This window comes from Candoia aspera, chromosome 1, assembly GCF_035149785.1.
Source record: "Candoia aspera isolate rCanAsp1 chromosome 1, rCanAsp1.hap2, whole genome shotgun sequence".
Taxonomy (NCBI): domain Eukaryota; kingdom Metazoa; phylum Chordata; class Lepidosauria; order Squamata; family Boidae; genus Candoia; species Candoia aspera.
This window is the reverse complement of record NC_086153.1, coordinates 307080801-307105369: the sequence shown is the minus strand read 5'-3', so window position 1 is coordinate 307105369 and position 24569 is coordinate 307080801. Positions and strand designations below refer to the sequence as shown.

At 37.8% G+C, this 24569-nt stretch overlaps 1 protein-coding gene across 1 annotated transcript in view; it reads right to left on the bottom strand.

Moving 5' to 3' along the window:
- The window catches only part of PPP4R4 (protein phosphatase 4 regulatory subunit 4), a 123068-nt gene extending 98921 nt beyond the window's left edge, over positions 1-24147 (bottom strand). Inside the window, exons 1-2 of the mRNA XM_063290270.1 lie at positions 23387-24147; positions 22365-22438 (exon numbers count right to left, since the gene is read on the bottom strand). Of these exons, the coding sequence (XP_063146340.1) occupies positions 22365-22438; positions 23387-23506 (194 nt within the window). The 5' untranslated portion in view covers positions 23507-24147. The remainder of the gene's footprint in view (positions 1-22364; positions 22439-23386) is intronic.
- Positions 24148-24569: the final 422 nt, after the last annotated feature.

Below are 24569 nucleotides of genomic sequence, written 5' to 3'. Positions count from 1 at the left end.
CCTTTCGCGGAGGTTGCATACAACAACACTGTGCATCAAAGCACGGGACAACCCCCCTTCGGGGTGGTGTCAGGTCGGGACTTCGTCCCAATTCCCGAGCTTCCACAGCCCCCATCTCCAGTAGTGGCGGCCTGTGATTGGGGTCCTAAACTCGCAGACTCCTGGCCCGTCATTAAGGATGCTCTCAAGGAGGCACAGACCGCATACAAACTTCAGGCTGACAGGCATAGGCGCCAACAGCCGCCTTTTCGAGTAGGGGACATGGTTTACCTCTCCACTAAATTTATCAAGTCACCTCAGCCTTCCAGGAAACTGGCCCCCAAATTTATTGGCCCCTTTCAGGTTACACAAATTGTGAATGCGGTCACGGTGCATTTGGATCTACCTCATAATTTGAAGCAGCTGCACCCTGTGTTCCACTGCAGCTTACTCAAGCCGGCCAGTGACCCCTCCCGGTGGCATCCACGCACCCCCCCCCCCCGTCATGATCGACAGACTTCGATCGCAGCACTTTGAAGTCAAGGAGGTTCTCGACTCCCGCAAGCTTTGTAGCTCCCTCCAATACTTAGTGTGCTGGAAACACTTTCCCCACCCTGAGTGGGTCGCTGCCCGCGACATTCAGGCCCCCGAGCTAATCCGCAACTTCCATGTGGCATATCCCTCCAAGCCCTCGGCTTGATTTTCTTTAGAGGGGCGGTATGTCATGATCGCCATTGCGATGTTTGCGACATCACAACGGCTTGCATGACAAAGCGCAGAGGATTGTCAATGACTGGAGAGGGTCGGGCGATAAACAGGACAAAGAAGGTAATGGGTTTGGGAGATCTACAAGCTCTCATCGCCCGGTAATCAACCACTGACACCATTATCAAGGAAATAATCAGGGCGAGGTTCGGAAGGGCGCGTCCGGGCGCTTTCGAGGAATACCGAAGCCTAATCGCCCGGTAATGGACCATTACTCCGCAAAAAGATAAACGGGGCAATGCCCGAGGCGAATGGGGCTGGATGACCCCTCACCTATCAAGTATTGATGGCCTGTCACTCCGTGGAACTCGTGGGGCACACCTGGGGAGTGTGGGGGTAGAGCGCTGTTTGGCGCGAGACTATTTAATTCAACTTTTGGCGCGCTTCCCTCCCTCTCAGCTTTCTACTGGTGTGCATTCTATTCTAAATAAAAGCCAGAGCTTAAACTTGCTTTAGAGTCTGAGTCTTTTATTTAGTCTCAGGCATTCCTTACAACGTGACAGTCACTAGAGTCCAGCTTTCATCTGACATATCAAAATCAAGCATAGATGTTCTGATTTCTGTAATCCTATCTCACACTGTCAGCATGAGTATTGATGCTCTTACATGAAGAAGCTACAAAGTAAATACTATGAGATACCTCTATATACTGTATGTCCAGTATGCAAACACTAAACTACCTTCAGATGTGACCTGTATATTCATATTAACTATTAAGGTGTACTTAGAGTGTAACAACTAAATAAAGCAGGTATAGCCTTGATTGGGTGGGACATCTGATATTTACAAAAAGTAGTGTTTGCTTTTTGTAACAAAAGTAAGGTTTTTACCCCAAGTAACAACTCAGCCATTTGAGCTTACTAATGGTAGTTCAACAGATTACATGAAAGAATACATTCGGACATAGTCAGCTGTCTTTGAATTCTAATCTGAATTTCTTACCTAATTTAATTCACACCTATGAATTAAGAAAATTATTTCCAGGAGATTACCATCTTAATTCAGTATCTTATGTAAATCGGATGTTGATGGGAATATAAGCATGAAGTCTTGGTATAGTCATTGCTGGCAGAAAGTAAAAATAGGAGGGGTGAAGCTATTAAAGTTTCATGGCGGGCATGATTATAAAACTCTGTTCTGCATTCTCAAGCAGACCCAGAAAGATTAAACAAGTGCAGTAGTTTTAATGCAGAGAATTAGGAAGCCATACGTAATTAAGAAATATTGTATACAGTAGCACATAGAAAACCTGATACACACACAGACAGTAAGTCAGCCTATAGGTTCACATCATATACCTCTACCTCCCATCCTTAAGTTGGTTATTTGTGTGGTGGTAAAAGGTACCCCCCATACACATGTAAGCTGCATTCACTACCAAACCTATGAGATGTTCCCCATACATGTGAACTACTTAGTGACTTGCAAGGAAATATTCACAGCAAGCTGAACTGACCCTGAGTAACAACAGGGGGAAGAATCAGTCAGGAACTTGTGGCCAAGTAAACCAAATTGTTTCTATTTACTGACCATATCTCAGAGATAATATGGCTATGGAGTCCTTGGTGCTCTCTGAGCCTTGTTGTTTTCTTGCAGACATTTCATTGCCAGACTAGGCAACATCTTCAGTGCAAAGAGGGAGTGGGCCTTGCTCTCAGTTTATATACCGTGGCTTGCCCTGCTTGTGTTGGTAGGGGTGTTGTTCTCTCCTTGGGAGTTCTTAGATTGGGCTGTTGTTTGCTGCTTGGTTGATTGCCTGAGTTAATAGTTGATATGTTAATAATACTCCCTTGCCAGCAATCAACACCCAGATATGCAAAAAATGAACACTAGGATTAACACCAGATGAACCATCAAACAGCACAATACACCCTAATCAAGGGTGCCTTTTCTGCTGCCTGCAAAAAAGAAGCTGATGCTGATTAATTTCTATGAAAGTTAATTAACATTACAAAAGCAAAACAAAAGAAATCAACACCACCCACTCCCACTACTACTATTTTGACAGGCTCTGCCAACAATACCAGCATTCACAGCTGAACAGTGAAACATAGAGCCAATACTTTAAGCATAACCAATGTGCTAAGCTCAACCAAAACAAACACAGGTAGACATTTCTGGTTTTTAAATGCATGCAGAAGTCAAACATCTACAAGGCAGAAGAGACATAAATAACATCTATACACCCCCACCCAAAAAGCAAGCAAACAAACCCTTCACTAATCAAGCTAACAGTCTTCCATTTTAAATGTATTTTGAAAGCACTACAGCAGGCACAAAGTCAATCAAAAGGCACAAAGTCCATAGGTCAATCAACATCCAACTAAAATCAGCATAGCAAAGTATTTTTGAAAAGATAATAATATTGCCTTGTTAAGCTAGGGGTGAGGTTGCATTCTGTACATGTGCATTGTACTGATAGGACACTTTCAGAAGGAGTTTGAAAATGAAGACTCAGTTCAATTTTAAAGACAACCTGAAGCTCAAAATCATACCCACTTTGAGGAGGTAATTTAGACCACTGAATCCATCCTTCTGCTCAGTGCAGGAATGCAATTTAATGCATCAAGAGAGATAGTCTAGTCTCTTCTTCAACACACCCAGTAAAAGGAAGCCCACCCTCTCTCTGGTTAACATCCACTGTTGAACTTCTCTTACTGTTCACTTCCTAACTCTTATTTGGAAACTTCTTAATTCTTACTGTTATTAAGTTTTTCTAATTTTCCAATGTGCTTAGGAAAACCAAATTCAAGTCCCATTCAACCACCAAGCTCTGTGGGTGACTCTGGATCAGCCAATCTTGTAGCTCAACCTACTTTACAGGTTTGTTGTTGTAGGAAATAAAATTAGCAAAGCCCTAATTATACCTTGATCTCACATAGAAAAGGCAGAGTATAAATGCAATTAATAAAATAATCAATTATTTCAATATGAAGAAAGGCTGAAAAGCTCTGTCTTCCTTAGAATCCAGCTTCTCTTGCGGTTTCTCTGTCCTTTTAAAAGGAGAGAATCTGGCTCAGTGTAGCTGCATGAACACTTAAGTCTGTCACAAAGAAATTGATTGGCTAGCAGCAGCCAAAACACATGTGAAGAAATTGCTCATGGAATTGCTCTTCATACTATAAGATATCTAAAGATAAAACTGAAAGCTTCCTCCAATAAAAATAAAAATCTACTCTGGATAATGTAACAATTAATTCCATCACAGAACAGTTACATAGTGCTGTCTTTCTTCCTTCAAACCAGTTTTAAATTTTTTTCAAGGCTTTCACTTACCCATCTATTCAAATTCTACCAGGCCAATCCAACTCAGGAACAAGTCCTGTATTTAATAATACTCTAGTAAGGGTATTTAGAATTGCAGTCTTGTATATTTAACCACATTTGTACAAATTCCTCCTGTTACTTTTCCCCCAATTTTTCCTTCCCTTCCTATTAGCATTTTCAGTTTTGATATATACATTTTTGAAGCATGAACGTGCTTGTTTCTGTAAGACTCTATAACACACAATATAGATATGCTATGGCAAATTAATCCTATAGCGTCAAGGAAAAGTAACATCATTTGCTATTTCTGTATGTTTGACTTGACTTAAGCTAGTCACTGAGGAAAATAATTTCTATTTATTTATTTTTCTTTAGAATCATATGTGTTGTATGTCTTCCTCCCAGAAGGTCCATTTGTCTACCTCACAAAGCATCTTTAAGAGACAAGTGAAAAGTTTGAGTGTTAGTCATTGCTGCTGCTTTGGTTTCATCTAAATTAGTCTTCAGTAGTTTAAAAAAAATACAAAGAGCTTCAAAAATACATGTGCCAAAAAGTGATTTTTAAATTTTTAAAATAATTTTTAAAAAGAAATCCATAATCCTTCTGGCAATTCTGCATACCTGAATAGGAAAATCTACTTCATTTTGAAAGTCAGATGATTTTTACATTAAAAGATCTCACATTGCCTACTTGTCAGTCCTATTTCACTGGAACAAAAAGAAACACACTTAACACCAAGCTCTATCTGCAGCTGTTTTCATTACGTTATCTAGTTACAAACTAGACTTTGTCTTCCACAATCTGAATTATTTAATGACTAATACTACACAGATTTCCTACTAGTTCTGTTTTAAAGAAAAGACTCCTTACATTTCAGTGGTTTGTTTAACTTATCGTTAGATAATCAATATTATCACTCAATGTTGTTAGTTATGATTCAATTAAAAAAAAAAGAATTGGCTACCAGCTACTGTAACTGTGTATCATGGTAACCTTGTTGACCAGGATCAGTTTGCTAACTCTATGTTTCTAATCTTTTGTTTTCTGAATGAAGAACTGCCCAGAAGAATAGAATAACTCAGACAAATAGGTACTGTATTTGTGATGTTACCCAATCAAGTGATCGATAGTAACCTCTTTTTCATAGCTTATGTTAACCCAATTTAAGCATTACTTGTTTTATAACAAAAAAGTAAAAAGAAATGGTACAATATAAGTAAATCACTGATTCACACATGCTATGTCATGATTTATTTAAACATTGTCTACTGATTAAATCACAATTGACTTGATTTCACACAAAAAAGCCACAACAAACCATATTCTATCTTAGCAAAATATGTGAATCAGTTCATACTCTTTATAAAAAAAAATTAGCTATACGTAGTATTAGCAGAAATTACTTCCCTAACAGAAAGTTAACATGTTAAAAGCTTGGAATTGTAACTTCCCTGAAAAGAAAAGAAAAAAACACCACCACACAGGTTTTCACTCTTATGCTGATATAGCAAAAACATTATGTTTTTTAAAACTATTGTTAATATATGGTAATGAGAGATTATACTTGCAATCCCTATTTCTGACTTTCATAGAAGCCTACCTTCAAGTCAAATGATATCAGCAGCCTACTGATTTTTGCTTGTTCAGCATGAATATCAACAGAAGAAAAGCCTTTATGTATATGGCCATATGTGCTTAAGCTTTATTATCAAGGTCCTGGCTCATATGGAAGCCTATACGTGCACTATTTGTTTATTTAACTAGATTTATAAGGTCACCCAACTCAACAGCAGTTCTGGATGGCTCGCAAATTAGATACGACACCACACTAAACCAGAAAAGAGAGAAAAGATTATCATAATGTGGAAACAAACACTTTTAACTGATCCAGCATAGTTCAGGTCTTCAAGGCCTTGGAGCTGTTCAAATTTCTGGTGGGAAGGGGAAGGTGGTATAACAGAAAAGGCCCACTACCATCAGATAGTATTGCTTGTGAGATGGGATGAGAAGCAAGCCCTCTCTGTCAATTTTATGGGACGGGCAGAAACAACGGAATAAAGACAGTCCCTCAGCTAACCAGACCCTATGGCATGAAGGGCTTTATAAATGACAAATAGCACTTTGAATTCCACCTGAAAGCTCACTGTTAACCAGTGCAGCTTGTGTAGAACCAGGGGTTAATGTGGATGTGCCAAGTCATACACGTAATTGTTTATTCCACTGCATTCTGGATCAACTATAGCTTCTGTGTTGTCTTCAAGGGCAGCCCCATGCTGGTACATTGCAATAGTCTATTTGCAGAGTGACTATGGTGTGAATGATTGTGGTAAGGGACTACCCAGCAAAGGGTACAAATAGTGCACCAGAAAGATCTGTGCAATGCCTTCCTGTCCACAGCCACCATCTGCTCTTCATATAGGTGCTGTAAGTCCAGGAAGATGCCAAATTGTGCACTCCAAATTTTTATTTTGTTTGTTTGTTGAATTGATATGGCCAGCCATCTCACACAAAGTGACTCTGGGAAGCATTCAATAAAACCTACAATTAAAACATTCTACAAAAACCAATTAAAAACAACAAACATGGATAAAACAAGACCATGAGAGGGAAGATGTTACATATAACACAGCCAACATGTGGGCTCCCTATTACTAGAGGATTCCCCAGGTTTGCTGAAAAAAACACATTTTGAGGGCTTTCCAGAAGGCCATTAAGGGTTGGGGCTAACGCCACCTCAGGAGGGATGATGTTCCTGAGGGCAGGTGCCACAGCAGAAAAGGCTCTTCTCCTAGGTCCTGTCAGATGGAACTCTTCTGCAGACAGGACCCGCAGGATGCCTCTCCTGCCAGACCTGATGGGACCGGTAGATGTAATCAGGAAGAGGCGATGTCTGGGAAAGTGTCATTCCATTCAGAACTAAAGATGAAAATCTCCGGCACCAGAAGAACCATGAACCCATAGCCACTGAATCTGTTCAGGATTGATTTTAAGCCTGTTCATCCCCATCCAAACCTTGACAGTCTCCAAGCAATGGGATAAGAGCTTGACAACATCATTTGGTTGACCAGAGATCAAGATATACAATTAAGTGTCATCTGCAGAGTTATGATACCTGACCCCCATGTCAACGGTTGACCTCACCCAGTGGATTCACGTAGATATTAATAGGAGGGGTAACAGAGCCAAAGCCTGTGGCACTACGCAAACCAGAGACTTTGGGTTCGACTTCTCCCTCTTGTCAACACTGAATGGAACTGGCCATGAAGAAAACAGGAAGACCACCACAATACTGTGCCTCCCACTCCTAACCCCAATGGTCAGTCTAGATGGATACCATGATTAATGGTATTGAAAGCAACTTGGCTTTCTTGTAACAACTGATTAATATTCAACTTTTTAAAAAATGCTTCAACAGAGGGCAATATTATCAGTTGATAACTTATATTTTTTCACATGAATATAGTGGCCAAGAAAGAAATTCTTTGAAGTTTTATTTAAATCACGCCACAGACAAAGGTTCATGAAGAAAATACATTATTATAACCACCTGATTTATATTTTAATAGAACAGTTGTATACCAAATTATGTAATAAGTACAAGCTGTCTGAGGTTTTTAAAAGGGGGATCAGGTTGATAGATAGTTTGCCCACAATTGCTCATTGGATTATCCTTTATTAAATTATAATGTTCATGTTTATAGAGCAATCTTTTATGCATCTACTCAGAAATAACTCCTATTAATTTCAATGGGACATAGTCCCAGGTCAGGAAGTACTGGATTTTCATTTATTTATGCCATTTATTAAAGGGATTTTCTCATTATTGTAAATATAAAGCCTTTCAATGAATTATGAAAAAAGCTATAAAAAGCAATTAAAAATTTAAATGGTATTCAGATACATATCTATTGAAACAAATACTGTATTTTTTTTATCTTTCACACTTTGTTATCATAATACTGAACAAGAACTGTGCTATTGAAAATAAACTTAAATATCGTCATTTTTCTGATGTATTAAGATAATAGAAATTAGAAGTAAATAAGAGGAGGAGCAGCCTTCCACTCAATTTTGATTCAGTAACATTATTTCTATGTTCTATATCCTTTAAAATAAATATTTCTACCCTAGGTTTTTTTTTAAACATATCCTTAGTAGTTACTATATACCAACCTTTCTCAGCCTTTTGACCCTGGAGGAACCCTTGAAATATTTTTCAGGCCTCGGGGAACCCCTGCACATTCAGGCTCAAATATAGGCCCAAAGTTACAAAATTATTATATTCATTTCATGGGTAGGCCTGTATATATGAACTAACAGTGTTCTTAAACTAAAAATAAAGAATGAAAGTTGCCTGAATTTGAAATAACTTTTTAAATAAATCATGCTCTCCCAGGGAACCCCTAGTGACCTCTCACGGAACCCTATGGCTCCACGGAACCCTGGTTGAGAAACCCTGCTATATATTATTGGTATTCTTAAAGTGTATGTTTCATTTCCAGTTATTATTATATGAAAGAATGCTAATTCAGTTAAACTGACAGTAATGTTAAACATATTTTGGCTGAAATCAAATTCATGGAATTCTGATATAATATAGGCAACAGAGGGGGATCCGGTCTGAGAAATCATTTAATATATTTATCCAGTTTACAAACCTAACAATATCTATATGCATCATTTAATCCTCAGAAGTTCAGGAATATAGATAAATCTCTACTGTCAAGCACAGAAAATCCAAGTTCCATTTAATGGAATAAAAATTGAGTTTACGACTTGTTTTAGCAAAAAGTTTGCTTCCGGGTCCAATTCAAGGTGTTGGTCATCACCTTTAAAGCTCTACATGGCATGGAACCAGGATATCTGAGGGACTGTCTCATCCCTATTACATCAACCCACCCCACCCGGTCATGCAGGGAGGGCATATTACGGACCCCATCTATAAAAGAATTCCATCTAGGGGGTCTCGGAAGCGTGCCTTCTCTGCTGTAGCTCCTGCCCTTTGGAACATCCTTTCCCCAGAGGTGAGGCAAGCCCCCTCGCTCCTGGACTTTCACAAAAGATTAAAGACCTGGTTTTGTCTGCAGGCTTGGAATGGGAGGGGGAATAATTACAGCTGGGGATGGCTAGCGCCGTAAAGTGATTCTGAGGGGCCTATTACACTCAAGGACTGATTAAGATCTTTTCGCCATGTAGATTTTATTATATCTGTATTTTTACTGTATTTTGTATTGTAATGGTTTTGAATTTTAATCCTGTTTTATTGTAAGCCACCTAGAGTCCCCCTGTAGGGGAGAGATGGGCGGTGAATAAATTTATAAAATAAATAAATAAAAAATAAATAAAATATGTAGCTATAGTTTCTGCAAAATACATTTATTTCAAAAGGAAACGGGAAAATAATATAAGATAATTTTCTACGGTACAAAAGGAACAGTGGGTTAACTCTTAATAATAAAGTAAAATGTTTCTATTTACTCAGAACTATAAAGATATAATAGATAGACATAGGTATCCCCTAAATCTCCCACTCTAGCAAGGTGAAGGTATCAGTTGAATTCAGATGTAACAATAAGACAAAATGGTAATACAAAACTGCTCCTGCACAAGGCCTGATAGCCAATTGGCTTCTCTTGCTGGTTGGCACAGCTAAAGAACTATCTAATATTGGTTCAACATTACACTCCAAACCAACATTCCTGGCATTTACCGCTCTTAATAAACTGAAATATAAAACTAAGATCAAAACTTTAAGAAAAAAGCAGCAAGGGAATAAAACTTAAATGTTACATGTTGATCTAAAGGAACAAATAATCAAATACAAAACATGAAACATTAAATGAAATGAAAATTAAGTAAGTCCTGGCTTCTATAATTATATGCAGCTATCCACAATTAGGAACAAAAAAAAATCCTTATCCCTGACTGATCATTTTTAGTGTTTAGATTAAATCTCTGTGCACTGTACAAGGGTTAAGCTAGTGATTTAACCGTAAAATCTGATAATAGTAAGATACCTTAGAGTAAGAAAAAATGTGTGAAAAACATTAAAAGTGGCTGTTTGACCAGTCTGGTCACATAACAACCACAAATGAATTAAAAAGCAAAATTATAATTTATGATGATGAAATGTTCATTTAAAAAAATTAAACATCTCACAAACAAGTTCAGATATCACCAAAAACACTTAAGGTATTGTTAAATTAGTTACGATATTTCAGACTGGGAATAAAAATAAATAATTTTAATTTTAATTTACAATATACATAAGAAAATTTTATTCATATTCATTCTCCTATTTTTCCTTATTCAATATTTTCCTTCTCTTGATATCAATGATATATAACCTTTAATAATGAATTGTTCCCTAGTTGCCAGAACAGTATAATTTACAGATAACACCAGAAGATTTGAAAGAATTCCATGATTTCCAAAATTACAAAGGAATGGAAGCCACAAAATAGCATCCCAAAGAGGTACAGACTGTTTGTTGGGACAGCAAAACAAAGCAAATCAAAAGCAAAAATAGAAAATCCAAGAAAAGTGTAACACAATGGAGTATCCTCAAAAAAAGCATTATTGGTAGCAGCCCTAAATATGAATATTCCATCTTGCAACAGTGTGCTGCAGGGTTCCATTGGGTGCATCCACACACATTTTAACATAAAACTCAACTAGAAAAGACGTATTCCACAGTACTTCCTAATCATGCACACAAATACTTAATCAAAATAATACATTAAAAATTGTTTACAGCAATCAATAGAATTTCAGGACTCATCCATTGCTTAATATCAGTGCAAAGCTCCCTGATTCAAAAGCTTATCAACATTAGCAGCATCTTCCCTGCCTTTTTTTTCCTAAAGTCAACTATATCGTCTTCATGCCAGCATGACAATATAAGTAATACTTTCAATGGATATACATACCAGGAATGAGCCCTTGAATTCTCCTCCTCCTTTCCTGGTTCTAGCATATTTGTTCTGAAGCATAATTAATGTTCAGTGTGAACACTGAACATTAAAGTGAACACAATATCTCTTTCCTTACATTGCTATACTGCACTTTTTTTTTTCCTAATGATCAAATATGATTGGTTAAAAATGGCTGTCCCAAATTCATTACAACCTTGGAATATGGGAGAAAAAAACTTATACACTGACAATGGCAGGCTGCTACAGAATTGTTTGCTTTCCTAAGTTATGCTTGACAGGTTTCCAAATATCATGACAAATAATTTTAATAAATTGTTTTATATTTAAGACATTTAGTTTAGCAGTTCAAAGGACTGACTTTCCTTTTAAAAGAAAGTGTCCATATGTTATCTCTGTCCATATATTATTTTTCCCTATGACAACTATGCTCCTTTGTGGAACATTTCTCTGTTTTATTCTTCTCTGCTTGTTGCAGTCAGTATAATTGCTCTAAAAATCCTAATACTGTACCACAGTTACAACCGCTGACAACAGTGCGGTTTCCCGTACTATTATCTCCTTATCCCCTCATTTCGTCAGAATCGCTCCATTACTGAATGTGACTTCTGGAGGAAGAAATGGTGGATGGAAGATGGCTCTGTGAAAAGTGGAGCTAGCAACCGCAGTGAAGAATGATGAGCCGGCAAGTAGACCAGCTCTTTGAACCTCTCCAGATAAAGGAGTGGAACAGAGATCACTCACAAATGCTCCAGACAGTTACTCCTCATGCGGAGATTGCAAAACAGCAGTCTCCAGCAGGTTTTGAGAACTGGGGATGAGGAAATAGACATCTTGCTCAAACCATGGTTGGCACCTTTAAAAGGACACCAAGTTTGCATACTTCCTTTTCTAATCATATTTGGAAATTGTTTATTAACTACTTTTCAGCTATTAAAAACCTTTGAAGTGACAAGTCTGAAAACACTGGGTGAGTTTCCTTCAACCCTTAATGAAAGAAAATTTTAACTACAAGCTTAAGAACTTTAAAAAAAATTGAAATAAATAGCAAACGGTTGATTAAAATTTTGATTTTTGAAAGCTACAAATGGACTAAGTGTCCAGATAAATTTGAAATAAGATTTTGGAATTAATTATAAAGAACCCTTCTCATAGGAAAATGCTTTTATTTTGAATTTTATTACAAAAAAAACATAAGATTTTAAAAATTGGACACTAGAAAGAACTAAAGATCTCAATTAAAGGAAACACGTAAACTTGACTAACAGTTACAGAATGGTGCAAAATGTTCTAACACTGGAAATACTGAAGGATATTTACAAAAAATGGAGTCAGAAATCAATAATGTCAACAGCAATATCTGCCTCTATGGATAGACAGTGTCTAAAAGATACTATGGAAGAGAAACAAGTTTTACCTGACAAGATAGAGACTGAGTTGAAAGTGGATTTACAAATTACAAGCTACAAGAATGACATGGAAAAAGATGTTACACTAGCTTTACAAAAGAAACTGGCTGATGTTTCAATAATTAAAAGGGACATACAAACAATAAACCAAGGGAGTGACCTGGATAATTTTTCTATATTGGATTTACAAAAGAGACTTGTTAAAGCTTTGAAGAATCGTGTGAGGAGGAACAAAGAAGAAATAAAAAGAAATCAAGTTCTACAACATTGTTTGAATGGACTAAAGATTAAGATTGTTAGAAGAAAGGAATATACAGTTTGCTTATTTGATCAAGGTTAAAACAGATATGTTGTTAATTCTGGTAATCCTTAATGGACTTTTGCTAACTCCAGAACAGAAATGATAATGCTTTATGGATTTGTTTATAGATAAGAGATGGGATATGGGAAGAAGAGATCATTTGTTGTAATTTAAGAGGAGGTGAAAAGTTACTAAAATTGTTCATATTTGTTGTGATGAAGGTTGGGAGTCACTTCTTTATATATTTTTTCTGTTTCTTTATCATATTATTTTTTCTTATTTTCTTTCTAATCTTTACAGTATGTTTTTCCTACTTTTTTCTTTGTACCTTTTACTCCTTTTTTCTATTTTTCTATCCTCCTTTTAGTTTGTATTAGTTTTTACTATTTTAATTATAATCTAATAAAATTATTTGAAAAAAAAAGAATCTCTCTATTACTATATAAACATATGATCTTGTAGCATTGAAGACCTGAGTGGCAATTAGTAAATTAAAATCAGGTAAGAAGCAATAAAATCACAAGAACATAAGAAATGGCATACTGTACCAAATTAAAAGCAATGCACAATGTTGCAAAAACATTCCTTCCCCCTCTATTGCCTCCTTATCCCTTGCACTTCAAAATCTACTTTGGGAAATTCCTAACCTTTTGGATAAGATTCTGGAAGTATGAGGGGTTGTAGCAGAGGGAATTTCTTCCACCAATGACATTCATTACACTGAAAGAGGGGCACCATTGGATTGGACCCCAATGGTTCATTTCTAATAGCACTTTTTTAACCATATACCAAAGAAATTCATGCATCAGGCCTGACATAATCTTACCCCACATTTCCTCCTGATGTCTTTTTAAAAAGCAGACATATAGTTGGCTATCAAGGATAAGCATCACAAATAGTCTACCTCCTATCTATATTTAAAGATATGAATATCCCCGATTTTCACACTACTACGCACTGCTTATGATAAAATATTTCTTTTTACTTGCCTTACTTACCTATTTTAGATGACTTGGCTGTTTGTAAACTGAATGGTTTTGCCTTATTCATTTTCTCTACCTACTGAAATTTTATAAACTGTTACCACAACTCCTCCTTCTCCCTCTCAACACTTTCTGTCCAATAGACATGATATATTACGGTTAAAAGACAAAAGATAAGAATGGTCATCCTGCTTAGAATCCTCTGATTACTCAATGTACAATTTATGGCAAGATACTGAAAAAAAAAGTATGAATAAATAAGTATCTACTTTAGATTTTCTTTAGTTATTTTGAGTGACACATCAACAATTGTTCCCTAAAATAAATCAACAATAAATTGCATTTACATTCTCCAATGCCTTTCATAAAAATGTATAACACCCCAAGAAGATTCTTTCTAAACAAAGGCTATCTTATTCTTTAAAAGGGCTGGACTTCTTTGGTTGCTTTTAGGGGAGAAATGCAGTTAAAAAGGGACAAGTATCAGAAAACCTCTGAAGATTTCCCAAGTTAATGCTAAGCCAAATGGGCTTTTTTTTTCCTTTCTCACCTAAAATATTGTTTCCTTTCTCACCTAAAATATTGTAAAAAATATGTAAGAAAATCAGAATTCTATTTGTCCATCAGGTGATCATCTTCTGAAAACAAAAATGAACTGAACCAAATTTGGTGTAGGGAAGGCGCAGACAAAAAAAACAAGTTTGATAATTGGCCAGATCTGGTTGAGGAATGCAGAGAAAAGCATTCAGTAAAACATTCCTGCTAAGGAATCCTTATGGGAGGGGCAGCTGCACACAAATACACAGATGAAATATGAGATGACCAAAAGTACAGGCTTAGACATGTAGAGGAAACACATTTATTAATTCATTTATAGTACAGTATTTACAATATATGGCTGCCCAACTCAAAACATGACCTTTGGCAGTGTAAAATAAACCAGTAAACAAAGATATCAAAACAAAACAAACAATACTGACTAAAAACAGACATAAATTATCAGGAACTCCAATGTATTGCATTCTTCAGCTCTAACACATGAACCCACCTTGTTTAGATCCGCATATCCATACAGAGGTGTATGCACAAACTGATTAGTTTCTGGGAGAAAGCTTGATTTTGACATTGGGCCAGATAACACTGGGGGGCCGCAGATAAAAAAAAAAAAATCCTGACAAATTTCCCCAGTGTATCCCTATGAAAGAGGCAGTTTGGCAGTAACCTGAATGTTGGTGATTGTTTCAGCTTAGAGCCCCTTCCCTTGGGCATGTGATCCAGAGCAGCAGATACAGCCTACATCATGTTTCTCAGTACACACATACACAAAAACTTACTGCCACTGCAGATAAAATGGTTCCGTGATTATTCTGATTAGATTGTTTGAGACTTGGTGCCTCAACAGTCCAGTCAAACAACATTCACAAAAATGTCAGGGCTTACTCATACTTCCTTACAATTTTCTTATATCTCCTGAAATTAACAATGATTATCCCACAATGCATATCCCACTGTTCACCACAGTTTATGAATCCTGAAGTCACCCTAATTCTAACCCTGTCCCCAAACCCATGCTTTTATATTTCCTTTCAATCAGTTTGTCTGATCTGTAGCATTCCCTCTTAGTCTCTTCACCCAATCTATCTGCAATTCTTCAGCACATACACCCTTTTATTCTTCCTGTCTGTAGGTTGAGTCAAGGCAACTGGATTTCTTTCTTTTTGGTAGAAACGTTTCGCAGCTTCTCCAGTCTGGCCAAAGTTTGGTGAGGGGACCCCATATATGTCTTCCAGGGTGACTGCATTTTCACTACACCTGAATGGCTATTAATTGTGCCATGGAAGTGTGGATTGTCTTTGGGATGTCTTACTCCTAGATCCTTTGTTCATCCCGAAGTGGATTGTTAAGAGTGGCCTTCCTGGTGGTCTTAATCTTCCTGGGGACTGACGAAAGAGCAGCATGAAAAATGGGGGACAAGTTGTGTCTGAGGCCTCCACCTCTATTGAGGGAAGGATTTTCCACATTGGCATGAATGGATTCCTTAAGCTCTCTCTCAAACCACTTATCTTCTCTGTCCAAAATGTGAACATTGTTGTCCTCAAATGAGTGTCCTTTTTCTTTTAGGTGAAGGTAAACTGCAGATTCTGGTCCTCCTGTCATGACAGAGAGGTCAGACTAAATGCGATCCCTGGGGAAGGTAATGGCAACTCACCCCAGTATTCTTGCCGTGAAAACTAAATGGATCAGTACAACCAGAGATATGCCGGTATACCATCGGAAGATGAGACCCCCAGGTCGGAAGATGGTCAAAATGCTACTGGGGAGGAACAGAGGATGAGTTCAACTAGCCCCAGACATGATGCTGCAGCTAGCTCAAAGCCGAAAGGACGGCTAGCGGCCGACGGTGCTGGTGGTGAACGGCGAATCCGATGTTCTAAGGATCAACACACCATTGGAACCTGGAATGTAAGAACTATGAGCCAGGGCAAATTGGATGTGGTTATTGGTGAGATGTCAAGATTAAAAATAGACATTTTGGGCGTCAGTGAACTGAAATGGACTGGAATGGGCCACTTCACATCAGATGACCACTAGATCTACTACTGTGGACAAGAGGATCACAGAAGAAATGGAGTAGCCTTCATAATTAATAGTAAAGTGGCTAAAGCAGTGCTCGGATACAATCCAAAAAATGATAGAATGATCTCAATTCGAATTCAGGGCAAGCCATCTAACATCATAGTGATCCAAATATACGCCCCAACCACAGATGCTGAAGAAGCTGAAGTAGAGCAGTTCTATGAGGATCTGCAGCACCTACTGGACAACACGCCTAAAAGAGATGTTATTTTCATCACTGCTAAGGTGGGCAGTCAGATGACACCTGGAATTACAGGTAAGCACGGCCTGGGAGAACAAAATGAAGCAGGACATAGGCTGATAGAATTTTGCCAAGACAACTCACTCTGCATAACAAACACTCTCTTCCAGCAACCTAAGAGACAGCTTTATACATGGACTTCACCAGATGGACAACACCGAAATCAGATTGACTACATCCTTTGCAGCCAAAGGTGGCAGACATCTATACAGTCGGTAAAAACAAGACCTGGAGCTGACTGTAGTTCAGATCACGAACTTCTTCTTGCACAATTTAGGATCAGACTAAAGAGATTAGGGAAGACCCACAGATCAGCTAGATATGAGCTCACTAATATTCCTAAGGAATATACAGTGGAGGTGAAGAATAGATTTAAGGGACTGGACTTAGTAGATAGAGTCCAGGAAGAACTATAGACAGAGGTTCGCAACATTGTCCAGGGGGCGGCAACAAAATACATCCCAAAGAAAGAGAAAACCAAGAAGGCAAAATGGCTGTCTGCTGAGACACTAGAAGTAGCCCAAGAAAGAAGGGAAGCAAAAGGCAACAGTGATAGGGGGAGATATGCCCAATTAAATGCAAAATTCCAGAGGTTAGCCAGAAGGGATAAGGAATTATTTTTAAACAAGCAATGCGTGGAAGTGGAAGAAGACAATAGAATAGGAAGGACAAGAGACCTCTTCCAGAAAATTAGAAACATTGGAGGTAAATTCCAGGCCAAAATGGTATGATCCAAAACAAAGATGGCAAGGACCTAACAGAAGAAGAAGAGATCAAGAAAAGGTGGCAAGAATATACGGAAGACCTGTATAGCAAGGATAACAATACCAGGGATAGCTTTGACGTTGTGGTCAGTGAGCTAGAGCCAGACATCCTGAAGAGTGAGGTTGAATGGGCCTTAAGAAGCATTGCTAATAACAAGGCAGCAGGAGATGACGGCATCCCAGCTGAATTGTTCAAAATCTTGCGAGATGATGCTGTCAAGGTAACGCATGCTATATGCCAGCAAATTTGGAAAACAGAGGAATGGCCATCAGATTGGAAAAAATCAACTTATATCCCCATACCAAAAACGGGAAACGCTACAGAATGTTCAAACTATTGAACAGTGGCACTCATTTCACATGCCAGTAAGGTAATGCTCAAGATCCTTCAAGGTAGACTTCAGCAGTTCATGGAGCGAGAATTGCCAGATGTACAAGCTGGGTTTAGAAAAGGCAGAGGAACTAGGGACCAAATTGCCAATATCCGCCAGATAATGGAAAAAGCCAGGGAGTTTCAGAGAAAAATCTATTTCTGTTTTATTGACTATTCTGAAGCCTTTGACTGTGTGGACCATAACAAATTGTGGCAAGTTCTTAGTGGTATGGGGATACCAACTCATCTTGTCTGCCTCCTGAGGAATCTGTATAACGACCAAGTAGCAACGGTAAGAACAGACCACGGAACAACGGACTGGTTTAAGATTGGGAAAGGAGTACAGCAGGGTTGTATACTCTCACCCTACCTATTCAACTTGTATGCAGAACACATCATGCGACATGCTGGGCTTGAGGAATCCAAGGCTGGAGTTAAAATCGCTGGAAGAAACATTAACAATCTCAGATATGCAGATGATACCACTTTGATGGCTGAAAGTGAAGAGGAACTGAGGATCCTTATGATGAAGGTGAAAGAAGAAAGTGCAAAAGCTGGCCTGCAGCTAAAGCTCAAAAAAACCAAGATTATGGCAACCAGCTTGATTGATAACTGGCAAATAGAGGGAGAAAATGTAGAAGCAGCGAAAAACTTTGTATTTCTAGGTGCGAAGACTACTGCAGATGCTGACTGCAGCCAGGAAATCAAAAGACGTTTAATCCTTGGGAGAAGAGCAATGACAAATCTCAATCAAATAGTCAAAAGCAGAGACATCACACTGACAACAAAGGTCCGCATAGTTAAAGCAATGGTATTCCCAGTAGTAACATATGGGTGCGAGAGCTGGACCATAAGGAAGGCTGAGAGAAGGAAGATAGATGCTTTGGAACTGTGGTGTTGGAGGAAAATTCTGAGAGTGCCTTGGACTGCAAGAAGATCAAACCGGTCCATCCTCCAGGAAATGAAGCCAGACTGCTCACTTGAGGGAATGATATTAAAGGCAAAACTGAAATACTTTGGCCACATAATGAGAAGACAGGACACCCTGGAGAAGATGCTGATGCTAGGGAAAGTGGAAGGCAAAAGGAAGAGGGGCCGACCAAGGGCAAGATGGATAGATGATATTCTAGAGGTGACGGACTGGTCCCTGGGGGAGCTGGGGGTATTGATGGCCGACAGGAAGATCTGGTGTGGGCTGGTCCATGAAGTCATGAAGAGTCGGAAGCAACTGAACAAATAAACAACATTATATGCTATATAGATATATAGTCAAGTAGGCCTCATTCATGTAATGAATTGTCACAGAAAGCAAGATTTATTTGTACACAATATTACATGATTAGAGGTTAATTCATTCAAAAACTGTCTATGGGAGGGATAAGGCACACTGTGAAATGTACATGAGAGGGACAAGGCACACTACAGTACATTTTTGGACCACCGTGCAAACCAACCCATAATTTAAAAACAGCCAGCAGAGATGGTATTACAGCAAAGAATAGGCTCCAGTCAGTCAAACCAGTAACATGCTGGTGGGTGATATATGGCCACAAATGTGAGAGTTAATAGAAGACTATTTGTAACAAAATAACACCAATACACTCTGGCCAAAAGACTGATATTGCAACATTGGAAAGATAAATGTATGGCCTCATTTACTCAATGTATTGAAGAGCTGATTACACTCGCCACCTATGAGAGGACTGCCTATAGATGTAGACTTTGTATGGGTAAGTACAATGAAATATGGGACTCATTTATACAAAATACAGTAGCTTAAGGAAAAGCATGATGGATATATATTTGTATTAGTATACACACACACACACACATATTTGCATCACATTTGCATTAGATATATATAGAATTGTAATTATTTATTGTTGGAATGATATATTATATTTCATATTTTTATTTTATTTCTTTATATTTTTCTTCTTTTTTAAGCACCTGTTACGTATTTTTATAACATATTTATCTTTGTATATTTTTTTCTTTTTCTGTCATTATTTTTAAAAGCCATAAATAAATAAAACAAAATAACACCAATATTGATGTTACTTACTCTTCAATGTGTGACCCCATACTAAAGAGTAACCTCAAACAGAAGGTTATTTGGACCTTTCAATCTATGTGATCTATGGAAAGGACAATATGTAAGTAAACTTGGACTGAAGTCACATTATGTTTTAAAATTAAACACATGACTAGATTTCAATTGCCTTCACTCACTTTAATTATATCTACTTTACATCAGAAGTTATTATAAGATCCAGCTGCAAGAAGTACTCTCCAAGCCCAGGAATGTATAGAAAACACTCAAAGAAGATATGAGACCTGGATCACTTCCAAGAAAAGGGCAATGCACAGAAGAATAGATTTATTTGCTAAGCAGTAAAAAAGGAAGTACTTCCATGTTGATAATATGAAGACTTTTAGGTGACATCTTGCTGAGCCCTATAATATATTTTACTATCTGTCTCAAGGAGATAATTATATTGAACATCAATTTTATGTATTTTAGCAACAGCTGAATGAATTTGCTTTTCATTCATATACAAGATTGCAATTTGTTCAAAGAATACCTAATTGTATATAAAGTTTTTAAAAAATCAATGAATCAAAAAGCATATAAAGCCCTAGCTCTAAAAACACAAGATCATAAAGATCAATTCTAGTCATCTTTAGATACATCAGTAGTTATTACATTGTATCATGAGCCTCTTGAAATTTAAAAAGCATCTACGTTTTTACATGCATTCAGTGAAACTATATTATCCTCTCTCACCAGCCATCTAATTTATTCTTATGAGAAATAAAGAAGCACAAACTTGCCTTGCATCTTTACAGCAACCACATACTAAGAAAAAGGTAGGTGTTATCAAATGAGTCACCAATGACTATGAGTATGGCCTTTATTACTCTGACTAGCAAGCAGACATTGTTCCAATCTATGCCTACTTTATGAATACACCGGAAATGGATTCTGTAGGGTCAGAAAGTACTTTACAATCTACCTCCCCTCGGAAATGTACCTATGAGAGATGGTTCAAACTTTGAAAAGAAAAAAAAACTTAAAATTACTGCAATGAAGAAAATGTAATGTTTCATTATTTATAACTGGTTTTTTTTAAATAGATCCACAAAATATTGGTTTCCTAAATGGATAATAATTTGCTAGGATGTCTGTCTAGTTTTAGAGTAGATGATAATGAAGGGCTGGAATCCACCAACCCACTCTACCCACCTGAATAAATTCCTTGTAGTTATTCAACATTTGAACAAATAGTATATATTAACACTGAAAAAGAACATAATGAACCCAAACAAGTATTTTACAATAATATTTTGAGTATAAGATATTTTAAAGAGCCAATGAAAGATGAAGGATATTTTGAGCCAGTTTGGTCTAGTGTAATGGGCTAGAAACCAGGAGACTGTGAGTTATAGTCCTGCCTGTCATGAGTACTGATGGTGAGCAGGAGGGGGCCTCTATCCAGGGGGGAAAACGCATGCGTAGTACTGAGGAGTTAAGCAGCCATTCAAAGAAACACAGATCAGACCCGCCTTAACTTTTGGGGTTTATCTGTCTGGGTTTTTCCCACGTTTCTTCAGTTTGTTAGGATTTTCTGTCTATGTAGCAGTAATAAAACACTAGAGACCTATTCCTTGTCTCAGCATGGCTCCTGGCTGTTAGGACACTGCCTTAGGCATGAAAGCCGGCTGGGTGACCTTGGGCCAGTCATTCTGTCTCAGCCCAACTCAGCTCACAGGGTTGCTGTGGGGAAAATAGGAGGAAGGAGTATTAGGTATATTAGCCACCTTGAGTTATTTATAAAAATAATAAAGGTGGGATAGAAAATAAATAAATAAATAAATAAATAAATAAATAAATAAATAAATAAATAAATAAATAAAATTTCACTACATAGAACAATTACAAAATATATAAAAGGTTGAAAAAAAGTGGTAGCTTAAGAGATAATATTAGCAGAGTGAAAGCTTCATTTCCAAGAATGAGATAAACATGCCTCTCAAGAGCACTAAATATAACTGATCAAACTGAAACAAAGCTTACAGCTGGCACTTCTTTCAGTGAACATTGTATAAGAATGCCAGCCTAAATCAAAATCCATTGTACCTCCTCCAAATATATCATCTTTACAAAAGTCAAAAGAAATCTGAGTTTTAGGCAAATAGTGCTCAAGACAATTAAATGGTTAACTATGCATTTTAAAAGCAAATGATAAGGAAATGTAGATAAAAAACTAAACTATGATTAAATGTCAATATTTTCTACAGCTTTAAATACAGTATTTTTTATCCTAGAAACTTATCATTTAAAAGTTTCCTTTACTGTATAGTCTTTGAAGGAGACAAAAAGCTCAGTTTCTGCATAATCACAGTAAAAACTGTTCTATGAATATGAAGTGAATCAGAAATTAGCCTTATTAATATCATTATTGTTTTGTAAGTCTCAAAACAAGAGGGCAGGGTTAAAGTAGCAGGCCAAAAAATAGCCTAGCAACCATTCTTGTATAAAAATATATTGCCATGTAGGTTTAATGGAGTCTTACTGTCACACATTATTTTAATCTTTCTTTTATAGTGTTATTACAACTCAGCACTCAAAAAACAAAAACCACTAAGGAGAGTGTGGAGAAGGAAACATTTAAATAAAAGGTAGTGAAATGATAGTATCTAAACTATACCTGAGTAGATAAACAGCCCTTTCAATATCATTGAGTTCTTCATCAACTGTCAGTCTCTCTATTTCTTCTGGTGTCTGTCAGACATGATACAGAAATTAACATCATTGACATCTCAGCGCCATAGTTTAATTTGTTAAAAACTTCCTCCACCTTCAAATTTGAAAATTCAATGCCATAAGCATATTTATACTACAATCCCACACACACTTACCTGCAAGTAAGTCCCGATGAATTCAAAGGGGCTTACTTCTGAGTAGGCATGCATAGGATTGTACTATTCATCACCAGGACCAGTTTTACTTATTCCAGAGTAAGTATGAATTCTGCCTGAAACACAAGAAATTAAATGAAAATAAATGTAATTAAAAGAAATACCAATGGAACATGAATTCAAGTGTGCTAGCTTTAAATTAGTCATGTATTTGACTTCTATGAGTCAGACTACTGATCTCTTTTGCCATTTAAATTGGCAACTGCTCTCCAAGGTCTTAAATAAAGGCCTTTTGATAAACTACAGATGGCAAGAAAAGAACCAGAGATAAATATGTGCTACCACTTGTCCTCCTTTTCAATTTTTGAACCAGAATGACAGCCTGTAATTTTTAAGTCACTTTCTCTGGAACAATCTCCTGGAAGCCTATGACCTGTTTCAGATATGGTTTTAAGGCCTTTTGGTTTTAATTCTGACAGATAGCATTCCGAAAATTAGGCAATTAACATTTAAAATCAGTAACGGTAATAAAAGAATTAAAATTATATAACTATAAAAGTTGCTGAAGTCAAAGCAGTTGCTATCTAGGATTTCTCTCCCTGACATCTCAAATCCCATTTCTGAAAGCATTATGCCACTGCTGAGATTCATTGCCTTATCTTTGCAAACCATCTTTCAGATTTAAAATATGCTAATCCTGCAAAAAAGATGCCATCACATTGCTTAAGAGATTCCAATCTAAAATAAATCCATTTGATTTTATTTATCTGTTTTTCTAAAAAATGATAGATCTATACGACATATATAATACCTTCAAGCTCCTGCGCACCGGCCTTTCAATGATAGTAAGTTCCTGCAGATCTTCTATATAACCAAACAGATTGTTTTGGCTAAAATCCATTTTGTAGGAGAAGATGATTATCGGATGCATGTACTAGGTTGACGCTCCAATCCTTGGCAAATCAGGGTTGTGTGGGCAAGCTGCACATTGCACTGAGGCCAGAAAAAGAGCGAAGAAAGGAGCACCTCTCTTGTCTAAGAGATGCACTAGTGAAGGTGGGCGATAGAAGCCGCTTCGCTACTGCTGCTCCCTCCTCCTCGTAGGACGTTGAGCCCCTACCAGACGGGAACAGCCTCAGCAAACACAATGCGGCACCACCACAGCCCTCCGCCGATGCTCCTTCAGCTCCAAAAACATCACTCGGTACTCAGCCCAGGTTTCGGCAAGGAAACTTTCTCTCCTGCTGCTTCACTTTCGCCTCAGTTCCTCCACCGTTTCCAGGGAGAAGGAGATACCAACATTTCCCCTCCTCCGCACACGCGCGCGCGGATACACACGCCCTCTTTCCCTTTTGCTCCTGTCGGCCGGCGGGCGGGGGCGGATGAGAAGCAAAAAAAAGAGGGAAAGGTTCTGGTCTGAGGTGGCAACTTTTCTCTTGCTTGGCCTAGTTATCAAGTCGGAGGCAGCTTTAGGCATTCAAGTCCAATTCAAAGAAGGAGGCGGCGGCGGCGGCGGCAGGCAAGATCCTACAGGAAGCCAAAAATAGGGATGCAGAGGGCATGCGAGACAAAGTGCAGTTCCGTATCCTTAAAGACTTAAACCTTAAAAAGGGGGGGGGGGGTTATGTGGGGGACGTATAGTTACCAAGTCATCTTACGATATAGTGGATCGAAAGAGGAAAAATGAGGAAACGAGCGTAGTTATGAGGAGCTATTCATAGATTCCTAGAACGGGAAATAAATTTGGCGGGGAAAGAGAACAATCAGAGGGGAAAACTGGGGATGAATCTTCTCGGGAACAATTTCCGAATGAGAACAGGCGTCGTATTGGATGAATGCGAGGGGGTGGCAAAGATAGATTTCGAGAGGTTTCTCTGCGAGAGTTTAGGCTAAGAATAGCTGCCAGTACATATATATTTTACTCCTCCTCCTCGCCCCCAGGAGGGCCGCTGTCCTCCCCAAGAAGGCGAGGGGACCACGGGGCGAGGGACCTT